General features: G+C 40.6%; 2 protein-coding genes across 6 annotated transcripts in view; both read right to left on the bottom strand.

Annotated features, from left to right (window-relative positions):
* LOC125150132 (phospholipid-transporting ATPase FetA-like) overlaps positions 1-16,490 on the bottom strand; it is a 100,384-nt gene extending 83,894 nt beyond the window's left edge. Inside the window, exons 1-2 of the mRNA XM_047829532.1 lie at positions 16,459-16,490; positions 9,064-9,107 (exon numbers count right to left, since the gene is read on the bottom strand). Of these exons, the coding sequence (XP_047685488.1) occupies positions 9,064-9,091 (28 nt within the window). The 5' untranslated portion in view covers positions 9,092-9,107; positions 16,459-16,490. The remainder of the gene's footprint in view (positions 1-9,063; positions 9,108-16,458) is intronic.
* Positions 16,491-17,925: 1,435 nt separating this feature from the next.
* Positions 17,926-19,573, bottom strand: part of UNC13B (unc-13 homolog B) — a 234,723-nt gene continuing 233,075 nt past the window's right edge. For all 5 annotated transcript variants that reach the window (XM_047829522.1, XM_047829521.1, XM_047829523.1 and 2 more), the window contains one exon: positions 17,926-19,517. In XM_047829522.1, the coding sequence (XP_047685478.1) occupies positions 19,232-19,517 (286 nt within the window). In that variant the 3' untranslated portion in view covers positions 17,926-19,231. The remainder of the gene's footprint in view (positions 19,518-19,573) is intronic.

Genomic DNA, 19,573 nt, shown 5'->3' on the forward strand with positions numbered 1-19,573 from the left:
TCTAAGAGAAGTTCTACTCTTTAAAACTAACATGTTGGCGGCACAAAAACAGACAGTCAGATCAATAAAACAGAATAGAGAGCCCAGAAATGGACCCACAAATGTATGGCCAACTAATCTTTGACAAAGCAGGAAAGAATATCTAACGGAATAAAGACAGTCTCTTCAGCAAATGGTGCTGGGAAAACTGGACAGCGACATGCAGAAGAATGAACCTGGACCACTTTCTTACCATACACAAAAGTAAACTCAAAATGGATGAAAGACCTAAATGTAAGATAGGAAGCCATAAAAATCCTCGAGGAGAAAGCAGGCAAAACCTCTTTGATCTTGGCCGCAGCAACTTACTCAACACATCTCCAGAGGCAAGGGAAACAAAAACAAAAATAAACTATCGGGACCTCATCAAAATAAAAAGCTTCTGTACAGCGAAGGAAACAATCAGCAAAACTAAAAGGCAACTGATGGAATGGGAGAAAATATTTGCAAATGGCATATCAGATAAAGGGTTAGTATCTAAAATCTATAAAGAACTTCTCAAACTCAACATCCAAAAAACAAATCATCCAGTGAAGAAATGGGCAAAGGACATGAATAGACACTTCTCCAAAGAAGACATCCAGATGGCCAACCGACACATGAAAAAATGCTCCACATCACTCATCATCAGGGAAATATAAATCAAAAACACAATGAGATACCACCTTACACCTGTCAGAATGGCTAACATTAACAACTCAGGCAACAACAGATGTTGGCAAGGATGCGGAGAAAGAGGATCTCTTTTGCACTGCTGGTGGGAATGCAAGCTGGTGCAGCCACTCTGGAAAACAGTATGGAGGTTCCTCAAAAAACTAAAAATAGAACTACCCTACGACCCAGCAGTTGCACTACTAGGCATTTATCCATGGGATACAGGTGTGTTGATTTGAAGAGACACATGCACCCCCATGTTTATAGTAGCACTATAAACAATAGGCAAAGTATGGAAAAAGCCCAAATGTCCATTGATGGATGAATGGATAAAGAAGATGTGGTGTATATATATACAATGGGGTATTATTTGGCAATCAAAAAGAATGACACCTTGCCATTTGCAACTACATGGATGGAACTGGAGGGTACTATGCTAAGTGAAATTAGTCAGCCAGAGAAAGACAAAAATCCTATGACTTCACTCATATGAGGACTTTAAGAGACAAAACAGATGAACATAAGGGAAGGGAAACAAAAATAATATAAAAACAGGGAGGGGGACAAAACAGAAGAGACTCATACATATAGAGAACAAGCTGAGGGTTACTAGAGGGGTTGTGGGAGGGGGGATGGGCTAAATGGGTAAGGGGCACTAAGGAATCTACTCCTGAAATCATTATTTCACTATATGCTAACTAATTTGGATCTAAATTTTAAAAAATAAAAAATAAAATTAAAAATAAATAAATAAATAATGTATAAATAATTAAAAATGCATCTGTAAAGACAGCATTCATTCACTACCTCTTCCAAACTGGGATTCCTAGGAGGTGTTATTTCAGGAGTCCCTTGAATAAAGGGAAACACCTGTATACTTTCTGAGGTCAAAAACCCATAACTTATGGGTTTTTAAATTTTTTTTAATGTTTATTTATTTTTAAGAGAGAGAGAGACAGAGCGTGAGAGCGAGGAAGGGGCAGAGAGAGAGGGAGACAGAATCTGAAGCAGGCTCCAGGCTCTGAGCTGTCAGCACAGAGCCTGATGTGGGGCTAGAACTCACAAACTGTGAGATCATGACCTGAGCCAGAGTCAGATGCTTAACCAGCAGCCACCCAGGCGCCCCGGCTTTTAAAATTTTTTAACATTTATTTATCTTTGAGAGACAGAGAGAGACAGAGCAAGAGCAGGGGAGGGGCAGAGAAAGAGGGAGACATAGAATCTGAAGCAGGCTCCAGGCTCTGAACTGTCAGCACAGAGCCCGATACAAGGCTCGAACCCAGGGACGACGAGATCATGACCTAAGCCGAAGTTGGGGGCTTAACTGAGCCACCCAGGTGCTCCCATGACTTATGTTGTTTTAACACACCACCAAGCCTAGCATATACATGTAGTATTTATTGTAAACCTGGAATTCTCCGATTTAATATTTGTATAACTTTCATGAGCAACTGTGAAAGCTCATAACACCTTGAAAATCACTATAGGGGGATTTCACTGAAGCATAAATCTAAATTGGATGCTCTGTGTGGTATGCAGTACTCAATAAGGTAGTGGGTGAGCCTAGCCAAATACTTAGGATTTGCATCTCAAAGATTTTTTGTCTACTTGCTATCATTTATGTAGTAATTTTCATTTAAGATCCAGAGATTACCTACCTTTTCAATTACATTTTACTTAAACTATTTATTTTTATTCAATCATTTCATTCTATTGGAGAAATTATATATTATAATGGTATCTCACAAAGTTAATGATACATGACTATCTCATTCATTAATGGACACACAAGCACACACATATGGTAGTTTGTTGGTCATGTGGCTCTGAGGAAACAGAAGAGCTTAACAAGTTCAAAGTGGGGGAAAAAGTAGCTAGGGATAAATGTTCAAGGATCAAGAAGGAAGTACAGATAGGAAGAGATGAAAGAAGGAGACTGCAGAAACTTGCTGAAGTTTAATGTAGTGAATAAAGTTATGAGAGGCTCTTAAAGTCATTTAACAAATAATCAAGTGTTATACTAAGAGCTAGGGAATGTAGAAAAGAATCAGACAATATCCCTATCACTGTCTTGAAGAAATTCACTGTCCAGTAAGGGAGACATATGAATAAACAATTGCTCTATAGTGTGGTGGATAGTATGATAGAGGTAAGAGCAGGGAGTCATGGAAGCGCAAAAGAGGAGTATCTAAACTAGATTGTGAGAGCCAGGTAAAGTTTGTTGGATTAGATCCTGAGCTGAGTCTTAAAGCATAAATATAAGTTAGCTTAATGAATATGGAAGACAGAATTTTTCAGGCAGGGCTGAGTAACAACATATGAAAAGGTGTGGAGGGGCACCTGGGTGGCTCAGTCGTTTAAGCGTCTAACTTCGGCTCAGGTCATGATCTCGCTGTCCGTGGGTTCGAGCCCGCGTCGGGCTCTGTGCTGACAGCTCAGAGCCTGGAGCCTGTTTCAGATTCTGTGTCTCCCTCTTTCTCTGACCCTCCCCTGTTCATGCTCTCTGTCTCAAAAATAAATAAATGTTAAAAAAAAAATTCAAAAAAAAAGAAAAGAAAAGGTGTGAAGTACATTGCAGAATGCCATTAAATACTTTAAAAAGTAAGTTAACATAATGAGACTGGCGATTTTTTTAAGTTTATTTATTTATTTTGAGAGACAGTACAAGCAGGGGTGCGTTAAATGGGGGAGGGGCGGGGGGGCGGAGAGAATCCCAAGCAGGCTCCGCACTGTCAGTGCAGAGCTCTACGAGGGACTCGATCTCATGAACTGTGAGATCATGACCTGAGCTGAAACAGAGTCAGATGCTTAACCAACTGAACCACCCAGGTGCTCCCCAATGGGACTTTTAGATTTAGTTCCTTGAATTTGTAGATTAATTTGAAGAATGGACATGTTTTCAACATGAAAAATCTCCACCATTCATTGTATACATAGATATCAAGCACCTAAGCACCTTCTTTGTGCCAGTCATTATTCTAGCACTTGACATACTGTCCTTGTGGGGTTTACAATTTACAAGTAAAGGCAGACAATAAATAAAATAATGAATCGTTATAAATTATGCTGGAAGGTGATAAATGCTGTGGATAAAAGGGACAAAGAAGTGCAAGCAAGATAAGGGTGATGAGGACACACCTGGGTGGCTCAGTCAGTTGAGTGTCCAACTTTTTATTTTGGCTCAGGTCATGATCCCAGGGTTGTGGGATTGAGCCCTGTGTTAGGGCTCTGTGCTGGGATTCTCTCTCTCCTGCTGCCCCTCTCTTCCTCCTCTAAAAAAAATTTAAAAATTAAAAAAATATAGGGGTGCCTGGGTGACTCAGTCGGCTAAGCATCTGACTTCGACTTAAGTCATGATCCTGCAGTTCGTTTGTTCAAGCCCCATGTCGGGGTCTGTGCTGACAGCTCAGAGCCTTCAGCCTGCTTTGCATTCTGTGTCTCCCTCTCTCTGTCCCACTCATACATTCACTCACTCTCTCTTTCTCTCTCTGATAAACATTCAAAAAAAAAAAAAAAGAGTGATGAGGAGTGTAAGGGTGGGAAGAGTGGTCAGATGATCAATACAGGCTTTACACAAAAGGCAAAATTGAGCAAAAATTCGAAGTAGACAAGGGAGTCAGTCAAGGGGCCATCTGGAGGAGGAATGTTGAGGTCAGAAGGAATAATGACAACAAAGACTGTTTAAAGAACAGCAGGAAAATCAGAGTAGCTGGAGTAGGAAGGTGAGGAGCAGAGTGACAGGAGAGGAGAGATCAGGGAAGGTGGGGGGCACATTATGCACTGTCTAAAAGTTTAGAACCTCAACTTTTTTTTTTAATTGAGGTGAAACTTAGTGTTATATTAGTTTCAGGTGTACAATATAATGATTCAACAATTCTATATGTTACTCAGTGTTCATCACAATAAGTGTACTTTGATACCCTTTATCTGTTTCACCCATCACCCCACACACCTCCTCTCTGGAAACCACCTGTTTTTTCTCTGTATTTAAGAGTTTCGGTTTTGCTGTTGTTTGTGTAAGGACCTTGGCTTTTACTGAGTGAAACTGGGAGCCTCTGTATTTCATCCAGGAACATGCCTATGTTTTGCCATTTTTTCAGACCATCTTTTTGTCCATCAATAAAGTCTTAACGTTTTCTTCATATAGGTTTTGTGCATTTCTTTTTATGCTTAGTCTTAGATATTTTAAGATTTTGTTGTTAATATGAATGAAATCTTTCTTCCATCATATTCTTTAATTGGAAATTGCTACTAATTAATAAAACTACTAATTTTTTTATACTTGTTATGTATCTGGAAGTCTCTTAATTTTCATGAAGAGGTTATCAACTTTACCCCCAGCTTAGGTGGTTATTAGTATCTGAATCTGCTCTGTGCTCGTAACACCACCTTCCCCATATACTGGTGCCTTAAAAATTCTTAAAATGTACTAGTCTCAGGGTATCTTTCTAAGTCTTTTGTCCCAAACCTGCTCCATTGCATCTATTAGGATGGCTGCTACTAAAAAAAAAAAAAAAAAAAAAAAAAAGTACTGGCAAAGATCTGGCGAAATTAGAATGGCTCGTGCACTGTTGGTGGGAATGTAAAATGGTGCAGCTGTTATAGAAACAATATGGTGAGCCCTCAAAAAATTAAAAATAGAATTACCATACTATCCAGCAATTCCACTTCTAGATATATACCCCCCCAAAAAAAATCAAAAGCAGGAACTTGGAGAGGTATTTGTACCTCATGTACCCATGTTCATAACAGCATTGTTCATAATAGCCAAGGAGCAGAAGCAATCCAAATGTCTGTCAGCACATGAAAGGATAAACAAAAGTGGTATATATACATACAATGTAATATTATTGTCTTAAAAAGGAAGTAAGTTATGACACATGCTACAACACAGATGAACCTTTAGAACATTATGCTAAGTGAAATAAGCCAGTCATAGAAAAATACATACTATATGATTCCACTTATATGGGGCACCTAGAGTAGTCAAATTCATCCAGACAAAAAGAATGGTGATTGCCAAGGGCAAGGGGTTGGAGGAATGGGGAGTTAGTGCTTAATAGGTACAGAGTTGCAGTTTAATAAGATGAAAAGAATCTGAGACGAATGGTGGTAATCGTTGCCCAAAAGTGTGAATGGACTTAATGCCACTGAACTGTACACTTAAAAATGGTTAAGATGGTAATATTATATAAATTTTACCAATTCAAATTTTTTAATTCAAATTTTTTAAATCTGTTCCATTAATAATTTTGTGTTTCTTGTTGCTACTCTTTTATTCTGTGAATTTTTGTCCTTTGCTTTGAGCTCAACCTTCCTCACTGACCTTTGTCTCCAATGTTACCTTTGTCTGGGCCTGGAACTCCTTGAGTCCCTCAACATTCACCTTTGTCCAGATTACGGTCCCTTTATTTGGGAGCTCTTGTTAGCCTACTCTTTTTTTTTTTTAAGCCAATCTTGCTCCTAAGACCCCCAAGTTTGGGCCAATCTCACTTCCAAAGAAAGATCTGAGAAATAAAGCACACAAGGGGCACCTAGGTGGCTCAGTCGGTTAAGCGTCCAACACTTGATTTCAGCTCAGGTCATGATCTCATGGTTTATGGGATCGAGTCCTGTGTCTGGGTCTGCACTGACAGCACACAGCCTCCTTGGGATTCTCTCTCCCTCTCTGCCCTTCCCCCGCTTGCATGCTCTCTCTCAAAAATAAAATAAAAGAAAAAAAGAAAAGAAATAAAACACACAGTTTTAGAATATACGCTATCTGTATTCCAGGTATAACTATGAACTTAATGCTGTTTAATATAAATCAAGAAATGAGATTTATGGAGAATTGCTTGAAGGATACATAGTTTATCCACTGCCTGGAATCAGTTCGCTTGTGGTTTTTTGTTTTTTGTTTTTTTTAGTAACCTATATACCCAACGTGGGGCTTGAACTCACAACCCTGAGATCAAGAATCATATGCTTTATTGATTGAGCCAGCCAGGGACTTATTTTCTAAGCCAAGCCTCCATAGATGAGCTCTAGAAACTTTGTGAACCGTGTGAAATTGTCTGTAAAAACCTGTGCATTTTTTATGAGAGGTCCTAAGATTTTAAAAGTTTTCAGTATGTTCTATTATCCACTCTCCCCCCAAAATAGTTAAGAATCTATATAGTCTAAAATTTGTTATTCCTTGGATTGCGACAGATAATCAAAGCCTTTCCTCAACTGAAATGTTCTGCCCCAAGTTCAGAATGGCTTTTACCGAACAATGCTTTGGCACTATGCCAACTGCCTACACGGAAAGACATTAAAAAGAAACAGCCTCAGTTCTAAAAAATGTGTTTAGGGAATTACCAAAGATGGGCACAGATCGGCCTGCATATCTCAAGATCTTAACCAGATAATAGGTCTGTATAGGCAGAACAATGCTGATGGTATCATGAGACAAGAACAGATTATGAACAAAGCCAAGGAGAATGAAATTCTTTAGGTAAGAACTGAGCCAAACCTATTAGCAGCACTAAAGGTTCTTCCTTCAGGGGTGCCTGAGTGGCTCAGTCTGTTGAATGTCCAATTCTTGATTTGGGCTCATGATCCCAGGGTCATGGGATCGAGTCCCATCTTGGGCTCTGCACTTAGTGTGGAATCTGTTTAAGATTATCTCTTTCCCCCTCTGCCCCTCTCTCCTGCTTGTGCTCTCTAAAATTAAAAAAAAAAAAAAAAGGAGTGGGGTGTCTGGCTGGCTCAGTCGGTTAAGTCCAACTTCAGCTCAGGTCATCATCTCACGGTTCATGAGTTTGGGCCCCACATCGGGCTCTGTGCTGATAGCTCAGATCCTGGAGCCTGCTTTGGATTCTGTGTCTCCCTCTCTCTCTGCCCCTCCCTGACTCATGCTCTGTCTCTGTCTCTCAAAAATAAATAAGCATAAAAAAAAATAAAGTTTCTCCCTTCATAAATGTAAGTATGGAACTTGGAGAGCCACTAATGCAGACACTAATGAATCTTTAGATAAACGCATGTAACATTTTACGTATACATTAAGTACACATAATTTAAAGAAAGGTTCAAACCACAAAACATTATGTGAAATTTGTAACAACTCTCCCTTCCCAATTTCAGGAAAATTCTCTTTTATGTAGCTCTCACTTTCCTTGATTTAGCTAAAATCCATCTACCCATTGTTCAAAGCTCAGGATTTTTGTTTTCAAAAAATATTTTATTTATTTTTTTAAAGGCTCCACACCCAAGAGTCGCATGCTGTATCAACTGAGCCAGCTAGGCACCCCATCAGCTTTTAAAATTATGACAATAAATGTAATTCAAATAGAATTGCTTTTGTTTCACTAAACTGAAAACCACCCCCTCGCTTCCTCAAACACACACACACACACACTCACAGCTCTTTTACTGTTTTTATAATTCTCCAAAAGCATATCCACAAAGAACTATGACAAAGTTTTCCTTTTGTTGGAGGCAACCCTCCCATATAGCCAAAAGTCATTTGGTTGGAATTATATAGACAGTTTGGTTCCAGACCAAAGTCTAAGCATTCTCCAAAATAGCACTAATAGAAATTGACTGATATTAATGAGGTAAACTGTGATACTTAGGATGCAAAGTATATGGTCTGGGATTGGAGAAATGAGTTAAGTTAGATCTCTATAGAAAGAGAAAGAAATTCAACAAGACCCTTTTGATTGTCTTATCTTAAGCTCACTTGGTAAATGAAGGATGTCGAGAGGAGTGTTCAAATCATGATTCATCTTACTATAATATCCATAATTACAATGAAATCAATGAGCTCACTGAAAGTCTCTGTTGGACTACTCCTATTTCTCCCTAGAAAGTTCACAGATGAGAAACATGCTCTCACCTCTACTTTTTGCTAAAGACACTTTATACCATGGCTATCACAGCAGACCTTTGGCTTTCTGTTTAAACACCTTCAAAATTAAATCACTAACTTGTCTGCGTCAAGTCTTTAGGTAGAGTATTCCTGTCACTGCCCCTCTAAAAAAACAAAAAAACAAAAAAACACTCAAACATTACTCTCTATGTAAATTAATGTGAATTAGTATCCTCTGTGGTTATAACCAAAGACTTTCTGGAATGACCTCAAGTTCAATTCTGTATTTTTTTCTTCCCACCTTTGCAGCAAAATTTTTTTTTCAAAAGCCAGGTCAGAGGGAAGTCAAATCTGAGTCCTCCCCTAATAGGCTTCTTGGGAGATCCAAAATTGTGAGGAGCTTCTTGGTGGGCTTCAGTTCAATCCTTTAAACACTACTCTGAGAGCATAAGTGATCAATTTCTTGGCTTTGTGGATAGAACACTGTATGGTATAGTACTAAGCAAATATCAGTTCTGATGTTGAAGCTGAGCACTTACCTGCAATAAAAGGTTTTATGTATTTCATTTCAGAGAAACACCACCTAAGGATAAAACAAAAGCTCCTGATTAGTCCAGGCCCTGCTGATATAATATTTACTATTTATCAAAATTTACCATGTCCTGGTCGCTTCACTCTGTGCTTTACATAGATCACCTTAATTTTCACTAAAATCTGGGCCTAGGAAAAGGGTATTACTCTTTCCTACAGATGAAAAACCTGAGGCCTAAGATAAAGTGGCTTGCTCAGACAGCGGTAGAGTCACAGTGGTAGAGATTTGAATCCCTGCTTGCCAGACTGCTCTTGACCACAATTCTGTATCATCTCTCTTGTGCACTTGGCACATGAAGAGACAATTGTCAAGTTACTAGGCAGTAACTGAGGGCAGTAACTAGGGCAGTAACTGAGAACTGTGGTTATGGTTCAGAAGTATAAAGTCTTAAATGCCCACATGCTTCTCTTTCATAGATCTGGCACTGAGCTCAGGAGGAAATCCACTATTATACTATGTCCCCACATTTCAGCATCCCTTATTTCTTTACTTTTGACTCAGAACCTCCTACAGCAATCTTCCCCACAAGCATGGTCCATGAACCAAATGTTTCAAAAACATGAAAAGTCTCTGAAAAAACAAGACACCTGGCCCCCACTCTGGATGTACTGACTCAGAATCCTTCAGAATCTCAGAGGAGTGACAACAAGAAACTCAGGAGGTCCTTTTGCCTATAAAATTTTAGACTATTCATTGCCTTGCAGCAAAACAGCTAGCATAAATGAAAGGAGGTAAATTGAAAGCTAGCTTCAGTAATAATCAGTCTGACATTGGGTCAGATTGGTATTAAGAAAAAGATAGGACAGAGATCTTGTGAGAAGGCATAGAGTCACAACATTGTTTTGAAGCTGGAAGAGATCTTGGAAATTGTCTAGTCTAATGTTTTTCTAACAGTGTTCCATGGAGCCTTAGGAGTTCTAAAATGGGATATTTTAGCTTCTGCAGAAGCTCCACTGGTAACCTGGAATTTTGTGTAAGATCATATCTGAATAATGGTTTTGCTGATTTAAACAAACAAAACAAACCTTGGTTGCAAACGAGGAGTTAAAAAAATTTTTTTGAGGTCCAGCTTTCATCCCAAATCAATTAGATCAAACTTGTGCTAGTTAATACCAGGCATCAGCATTTTCCAATACCAGGTGAATTCAGTGTAGCCAAAGTTAGGAACCACTGTACAAATCTGCTCTGTGCTTCCTCAGTTGAAATAAAACAAAACGAAGACCCAAAGAATTTAAAGGAGGTTTGGATTGAAACCAGAATCTCTTGACTTCTAGCTCAATATACTGTGTTGTACTCTCCACAATCCAGAATAAACCAATTATTCCTCTAAGACAGAGAGCACAAAAATCAAGATTATTATGTAACCTCACATTTACAGAGTTCTCTGGACTTTAAAGAGTACTTTATATTCTCTTTTTAGATTCTTATAAAGATACTGTGAATTAGATAGGGCAAAACTGTAACTGTTTTAGACATGAGGAAATCAGAAGTCAATTAAGTTAACTCACAGTGGCTTAGAAGTAAGGCCAACATTAAACTCTTTATCTTCTAGGGGCGCCTGGGTGGCGCAGTCGGTTAAGCGTCCGACTTCAGCCAGGTCACGATCTCGCGGTCCGTGAGTTCGAGCCCCACGTTGGGCTCTGGGCTGATGGCTCAGAGCCTGGAGCCTGTTTCTGATTCTGTGTCTCCCTCTCTCTCTGCCCCTCCCCTGTTCATGCTCTGTCTCTCTCTGTCCCAAAAATAAATAAATGTTGAAAAAAAAATTAAAAAAAAAACTCTTTATCTTCTAATTTTGGATTAAGTAAATCTAATTTAGCAAGTGTTTGAGTGCCTCGTATGTGTTAGTTAAACATGGCCTAAGATGCAAAAATAAGACATTATCCATGCCCTCAATTAGTGTACAAATTTCTTAGAAAAATCAGAGATAACTAAAATACTGTGCTGTCTGGCTTATCCCTTGGACTAGCAGAAGCTGAAAACACTCCTTGATTGGCCTTGATAATGAAGTCCAATTCTCTTCAAATTCAGTCTGTGGCTTCTAATTTCTTTCTGGCTATGGAAACTAATTTTAGGGAACTCAAGGGATTTGTACATAGCTATTGCACCTGTAGGCAAGGCCACGGAGCTGAAAAATGTTTTGATGGGGGAGAGAAGATGGGTGCAATTTCAGTGAGGTTCATTTCATAATCTCTGAAGCCAAGGATATGATTCAGCAAAAGACTGGTATATTCCAAAACAAAGGACTGGATGGATAAGAAAGAGTATTCACATAAATAATTATCTCCTTTTCCACAGCATTTTAATAACTAGACAGCTTATAATTTATGTTGAAGTACTATACACCAAAGGGGAAAATAACATGTAAGAAAGAGTATTTCTATCAGTAATTCAGAGTGGTGGAGAAGGTCACAGATGGACAGGAATGTTCAGACAACTTTTGCATGAGGAATTCATCAGACATTGCAAAATGTTGCCATTCATATTTTACTACATAAAAGATAATGAAAGAGCCAGGAAACCATGTTTTATTTATGAACTGAAACAAGTTGGCCAAGAATGGTCTATCACAGTTATTCTCAAACTTTAACTTGCATCAGAATTACCTGGAAGGCTGACTCTCATAAACTTCTGATTCAGCAGGTCTGTGGTAGGGCCCAGTGATTTACATTTCTTACAAAGTCAGGTGATGGTGATGCCATGGGTTCAGGTCTCACCATTTGAGAACTGCTGGTTTATCATAAAGTCCACAATATACTAGATACACACAGGTGTGCACACTTGCTTGTTGCAAATTATGACAATTTAGTTAATTCTCTACTATTGACTTTGTAAATTATACTCTCCCCATCAACCTAATGGCCAACAGTAAGACTAAATCAGGAAGAAGTTACAGCTAGTCACTTAAGAAGACCATCTATTTAAGAGCACAAATGAATAAGTTTATGAAATACATGTTTGGGTACACAAAAGTGAGGTACATCTAACAACTAGGAAATGACATTGCCCTTTAAAAGCCTTTACTTATCTTGAAGCAGACATGAATTTTGTTTTTTTTTGTTTTTTTTTTTTTTTTGCTTAAGAGAACACTCTTTGGACCTCTCTATACCTTAAATGGTACCCAAGATTCCATCCTCATTTTTTTTCTCACTACTCTTCCTGAGTTTTCTTAACTACCCCCCAGCTTTATTTATATCAATGGTTAATGACTTTGTTCAGGTTAAGAAATTCCTTTGAGAATATGATTAATGCTACAGACTTTCTTCATAAAACTAAATGTACACACCTATATACATTTTACATCCAATTCAAGACATTCAGAGATTTTTCACTCAAGTCCAAAGGCCCCAGGTTAAGAATTCCCTATCTGTATGATCTGTAATGATTCAAGCATCTATATTCTTCAGCCTTATTTTTTATCCTGAGCTTCAGTATTACATATCCAAATATCTACTTAACATCTGTTTTTGGATGTCACACAAATGTCTCAAAATCTATAGGTACAGGGCGCCTGGGTGTCTCAGTTGGTTAAGCGTCTGACTTTGGCTCAGGTCAAGATCCCACAATTCATGGGTTCAAGCCCTGTGTCAAGCTCTGTGCTGACAGCTCAGAGCCTGAAGCCTGCTTGGATTGTGTGTCTCCCTCCCCTCTCTGCCCCTCCCCACTCATGATCTGTCTCTCTCTCTCAAAAATAAACAAACATTAAAAAACCTTTTTTAAAAACCTATAGGTACTGAGGAATGACTGCTTAATATGGATGGTGTTCCCTTTTCGGGTGATGAAAAAGCTCTGGAATAATTAGTGATGGTTGCACAACATTGTGAATATACTTAATTTCACTGAATTGTGGTTATATTTTTATATGGTTATAGTAGTTTCACTTGTGTAGTTTACCACAATTAAAAAATCTACACTCACAAAACTGAAATCATCTCTATTCCCCATCTCTCACACCCAAAATCTGTGCGTTCTCTTGTATTTCCTTTGAACATCAGTTACTAATCATTTACCTAGTGGCCCAAGCCAGATACTCGAGAGTCATCTTGACAGTGCTCTCTTTCACTCTTCCATTTGTAATTAATCATGAAGTTCTGTATATTCTCTCATTAAGATTTAAATTGAGACAGTCACCTACTTCCTCTATTTCCAAAGCTTCTAGCTAAGTTCACCATTAACCTCAGAGACTCCAGTTTTCCATCTTCCCACCCTCCAATCCTCACAATCACCCCCAGGACAAAGGCATTACTATCCCCATTTCACAGCTAAGGAGACTAAGCCTTAGAGTGTACTTGCAATTTGAACTTAGGTAAAAGTTTCTGGGAAAGAGTCCACAGTAGTGACTTTTCCTTCCCTAGATCCCTTGTATGCTGGTTATTCTATGTGTTGTGTCTCCTCCCACCCAACTCCCTCTGCCCTGTTCTGGGAAGCTGACCTCTATGGACTACATCACCCGGACTACCTTGTCCCTGAGCTCCTGAGTTTTGCCAATGGAAGGTACTAGCTGGAGACCTGAGGGAAGGAAGAGAGAGAAAGATTATTTTCTTTACTTCCTTTCTGCTTATTGCAGCTGCTTAGTCCTTATGGTCATAGCTCTTGTCAGGCAGTTCCTCTTCCAGATTGTAGCTGTAGGTGGGCTCTGGTAACAAGACTCCCTTCCCCTTTCCTTTCAGGCCTAGGAGTCCTACCATTCCTTTCTAGTTTCTGTTAATACTGACCATACTTCTATAAATAGCCCTTTGGTTAAACTCTCTTCAGTTAAACTTTTTTGAATGCACCAGCTGTTTTTCTGCAAGGATTTTGACTGATAAAGTAAGGAAAACAATGAATCATATGTTCCTGTACTTTCATTCAACTTCTAATATCTATAATAGAGTCTCCTTCCTTTCCTGTGATCCAAAGTTTTCCATCCTTCTGAGACTACCTGGTCTTCCAAGAAATCTCTCTAAATACTGTAACCTACAGAACAATACTGTCGTTACCACTATTGTGCCGAATCTAATATGACATTAGTACTCTATTGTCCTCTAGTTCTGATTGATAAGTTTTGTCAGTCTGACCATCCCTGCAAGGCAATAAGCTCCTTAGGTGTAGGGAACTTCAGCAATTAGAATCTCTAATGACAAACATATTTTAGGGGGAAGGAACCTTAGAGGTTACCCTAACTTCCTTATTTTATAGATTGGAGGTTCAGGTTTACACAGCTATGAAATAGTGGCAAACTGAAGTCCATAATCTAGATTCTTTCTATTGCTTCATCATGCTGTGATACTACACTGGGTACTTAGTGGACACTCAATATGCTGGTGACTCACTCCTAAATGCATTCAGTTTTTGTTTGTTCAATGCTAGGCCCTGTGCCTAGATAACTATCTGGCACACAGTATGTGCTTGGCAAATATTTGCTCATTTGAACCTGCAATGAAAAACTAATTCCTTGCAGGTTAATCATATAAACTTGCTCATATAAACTCAGAGAATCATTTATAATAATAATCCCTTATACACCTGGAGAAAATGTGTATTTTTCAACGTGCTTTCACATTTAAATGAGCCCATTTGCTCCAAGGTAGACATAGCAGAAATTATTAGTCTGTTTTAACAGATACAGGAAACAGAGTCTTTGAGGAGTTAAAAATCAAGGTCCCTTTACTTGTATGTAGCAGAGCTGAGACCAGTATTCATGTTTTTTGACACTCCAATACCATTTTGACTATTCCATGTTGCTTCTTCAGGTTTGCTTTCGCATCTAGGTATAGCAGGTTCATTCAGGAAATTCATCTAAATATTCACAATGAATAGGTAGATCATACACTTGTGCTCAAATGATTTTGTCCCTTTAAAAATCCACTGTTAAAGGTATTTCTACTTCTGATTAGGTACAGTCTGCAGAATATCACCATTCTTGATTATTACAAGGCCTGTTATTTCTCTCAGAGAGGAAGGTTACCATCTGTTGTGTTCTAGAACAAGGGATACAACACTTTTGAGACATCACTTCCTGTATAGACCAGAGCCAGGTGCTTTTATAAGTAGGTGTTGGAAAAGAAACAACCTCTTGTCCTTGGCGTGACCTCACTGGAGAGGGGTTGACAAAGTGGCTTTCTTCAAGATCAAATGCCAGAGAGGTACCTATAAATATTTTTATTGCATCCTCTCACCAAAAACACTTTGGTATAGAGTTCACCTGGGTTTTAGCTACTAGGATGATTTCTGATCCTAATCAAAGCATTGCAGAAACCAAAGACAACCTATAGATACGTTATCTATCTTCTTTGGATTTCAGTTTCCATTAAGAGCTCAAAGTATTGGCTCAGAAAAGGACCCAAACCAAAGTCCTACATCAGGGGTCACAAATTCAAATGCCTACCAGATGCCAGGCAAATAAAGCAAAGCCTACTGTAAGAAAACAAGGAGTAATAGAGTCTGTAATAAACTACAGTAAATTAACACTTGCTTCTCAACTCCAACCACCAGTTGCTTTGAGGGGAGTGTGAACTAAGAGTCAACAGATCTTTTTTTTTTTTTTTCATTTTTAAAACTGGAAATCCACATTTTTAAAAGCGTGAAGTTTGGTTTTAAAAAGCTACTAATTCAGGGGCACCTGGGTGGCTCAGTCGGTTACGCGTCCGACTTTGGCTCAGGTCATGATCTCAGGGTCCATGAGTTCGCGCCCCCGTCGGGCTCTGTGCTGACAGCCTGGAGCCTGCTTCAGATTCTGTGTCTCCCTCTCTCTTTGACCCTCCCCCGTTCATGCTCTCTGTCTCAAAAATAAACAAACATTAAAAAAAAAGCTACTAATTCAAACTTATAAGCCTGTTGCAAGCCTTGGGTAGCCAGCTAGAGTTTGACTTTTCTTTATGGAATAGGTCTCCTGTGTCATATAAAAGAATTATAGCAAAGGTATCACTTTCAAGTCAAATGTGGGGTAAGATTTATGCCTCTCCGTGAATGCGTATAGTGTTGGGAGAAGTGGACAAACTCCATGAGTTAATAGGAAAGTGCCCTAGATAGGGATTTGGGGATCTATTTCATAAGGTAACTGAATAAATGTGTCCCACCTTGGGAAGTATTTGGTGGGGGATAAAGATCCCCTTTGCTAGGCATCTGGGTAAATAGATCTTCTCTGGAATGTCTTGGAAACCCTAAGTATACTCAAATACGAGAAGGGAGCAGTAAGCTTGAAGAGTATCGGGAGAACAGTTTACAAGAGGAAGATAGACAGGTATAACTGCGAAGTACAGAGCTGTACGAATGTCGGTAGTATGTGGGTACAATCTCCTCTGTGTTGGGAGGGAGAAGGCAATAACCTCTCCTACGGCGCCACCTTCGGGCGCTTCTTGCTCACCATTGCTGCGCCGCCGTCAACTCCAGCAGCCTCCATCTTAACGCTTTCTGCGCAGGCGCCCTAGAGCCCCAGGGTCCAGCCTAGAGCAGAGCCCCGCCCCTGCCCACACCCCTCTCCTCTGGAGCCAGCCAACCGCCCTCCCCACCAGTGTTTCTCGAAGGGGTCCTGGAGTAGTTGGCTTGTCTTTACGTACTCGAGTGCTCTCTGTGCAGGCTGCTGGGCAACAGAGAAGAAATACTCAGAGCCTGCCTTTGGGCAGATCACAGTCTTATGAGGGAAGACAGACAAATTGTAACTGAAGTGTTGTGTGAAGGGGTTCAGGTTGGTTGGGTCCTAAAGGCTGCTAGTAAGTATCAAAACCTAGAAGACAGTGGAAAAGGCTGCAGGCCATTCTAGCAAGGGGGAACTCAATGTGCAAAGAAAGGCACAGAGAGGTAGAGGAGTGCACAGTGTGGTGAGGGTGAGGAGGGGTGGGGGAGGGGGAAACCGCAGGGACTTGCGGTTTAGAATAGCTACAGGATGGTGGGCGGTGTCTGCACTGTCCTGGAGGGTCTTAGAATTTTTCAGCTTGAAGGCTGTGATAACAACTAAACAGCTTTAACAGGAGAGACTTACCAGAGTAGGTGAAGAGGGCAGGGGCAGCATGGAGGCAGGTGATAATCACAGTAATCCAGACAAGAGGAACTAAAGGCCACTACTCCACTTGTGGTACTGGGAAATGAGGTGAGACAGTGGATTCAACAGGCAAGTTTGAGGCAGAAATGATAGAGGGCAACTGGTTTGGGGAAAGAGAAGGAGGAAGTTTAAAAATGACTGGGGAACTGAACTGCAAGGGTTTATTTAGCAAGCAAATGGAAATGAGCTGGAAGACTGGAGTTATTCTGTCCCGTGCTCCCATTCAGCCCCCACCCCACAAGGGCTGAGAGACTAGGTGAGCGCTTTTCTTGCATAAGCTTCTGATTTCCAGACCAGGAGATCTCACTTATACCTTGTTTTCTCCCATATAGGAGACTTCTACTCCAGCTTTTCTTCTGGAATTTTCCCAAATGAAAGGCCAATGTGCACTCCTAGGCCTACTCCTCTGTCCTGTACTGGCAGCCTCAGCCCTCTACCAAACTCCAGAGGCACACATCTCCCCAGAAGACCCTTACCTTGTCTTCATAACATGGACTAGTTTTCACTAGCGTATGTCATCTGCTACCCTTCTGGACCTTTTGCAGGGAGCTGATGCCCTGAATCCCATGACTCTGTTAACTGGATTGGTGGTCTCAGGTCCAGGCCAAGATGCTAGCCCATTACCTGCTTTACTGCGTGGTGCTTATCCAAAACTCCTTTAGGTCCCACCACTTGTGGGGTGGTGAGGAGGGAGGAAGCAGCAAAGGGCCAGGGGTACAAAATCTACCATTATACAGGATAGTCATTTCTACAGTTTTCCACACTTTAGCAGAATTACCAGACCCCAAAGGCTGCTATAAGATAATTTATTACACACTAGCCAAAAATGTCCTGTAACAATGGCACATACAATAATTAACAACAGCAAAGATGCTTAGTTTCTTGTTTCATGTAACGGCCAGCACAGCTATGGATAACACAGAGTCCTCAGGAGGTCCAGGAGGCTGCTACCAAGGGTATCCAAGAACCGTGTCACATCTCTGATGAAGGGTCTGAGAAGTCCATATGATCTCCTGAAAGAGTTCATCTCTGACCTCCCAGGAAATGTTGAAGCCCCCTCCATCCAGCCTGTACAGAGGAATCATAGTCCAAGTTCCCTCTGTAGGGTTGAACATCTGTGAGGGGAACAGCATCTGACCTAGATGAAAGGGAGTGAGGCCAAAGACTAGATTCTTTCTGCAAAGGGGAGGACAAACAGAAGGCAGTGGCCATAGGTGAAGAGGACTCTTTCTAGACTGGTTTCTACAATTTTTGGCTTTGTTCAGGGCCTACCCAAGAAGAAAATACAGCCCTCTCTCCTGGATCCTTCAACTAGGCCTCAGGTGCATACACAAAGGAATAGCCGCTCATGTCTTGAAACATCACTGCTCCCTTTCCTATAGGAGTGAGGGAGGGGGACTCTTGGGCAGGTAGCCTGTGGTGCTTGGGTTCCAAAGAATATTCCTGCTCAGGGCGCTGAAATTATCATGTGAACCTCATTCTACTCATGACATATAATTTGGAGAAAAGGATTAGCACAGGTCATTTCTAGAGGTATCTTGTTCAGTTTCAAAGCCTTGTTTTCACAAAACCAGTGGATCCTGGTTTTAGACTGCTTGAGGGACAGTCTAAATTCTAATTTGTATGTTCCTGCCCTGGCATTCTCCAATCCAGACTATAGGGCTCAGTGACAACTGTAGGCTCAACTGACTAGCTAACCAGGCACATGCTCCAGGCTCTCTAATGGTTCAACAAGAACCATTGCTCTTCTAATGGTTTATATGTATGGGTCTAACTGAATAAGGTGTGGCATGGAGAGGGGTAGAGATGGGATAGGGGGTGAAGGGGTGTCTACCAACAATAATGGCTGACACTCTCAGAAATGTCTGTTCTACCTCCCTATGCAGTAACCCTGACAGCCCAGCTCCTAGCACCACAGACGTGCTGGTCAGGGACTCCTGAGCCTTTCTGAGAAAATATTCTCACCACCCCAAATTTTTCCTTAAACTGAAGGAGTCAGCCTCTTGACTATGAGGACCCTAAGCTGGATATATAGTAATTCTCACTGGCCCTGATTTGTGAAACTGATGCCATCCAGTTGGCACAGGAACCTGGGTGCTCAGCTCCCCTCTTCCATGGAACGAGACTCCGATTTGAGCTTCACAAACTCCCGAGCCACTTCGTCATTGCTCCTCTGAGACAGAATCCGGAGAATAGTCATGCCTGTCTCATCCATGTGGATCTTCCGGCCCAAGGGGCACCAGCAAGCACAGCTTCCCTTGGCTGCCACATCCCTCAGAGGCATCACAGCCAGCCCCAGAACACGATCCTCCCGGGCAAAGCAGTAATCCTTCACACATATTTGCAACTCATAGGCTTCTGGCCCCTCTTCATTTCCCAGGAGGCTGTGAGCATAGGATGGGTGGAGGGAGGAGGCCAAAGCTGAAAGAGCCTTCAACTG

Source organism: Prionailurus viverrinus, chromosome D4 (genome assembly GCF_022837055.1).
Source record: "Prionailurus viverrinus isolate Anna chromosome D4, UM_Priviv_1.0, whole genome shotgun sequence".
Taxonomy (NCBI): domain Eukaryota; kingdom Metazoa; phylum Chordata; class Mammalia; order Carnivora; family Felidae; genus Prionailurus; species Prionailurus viverrinus.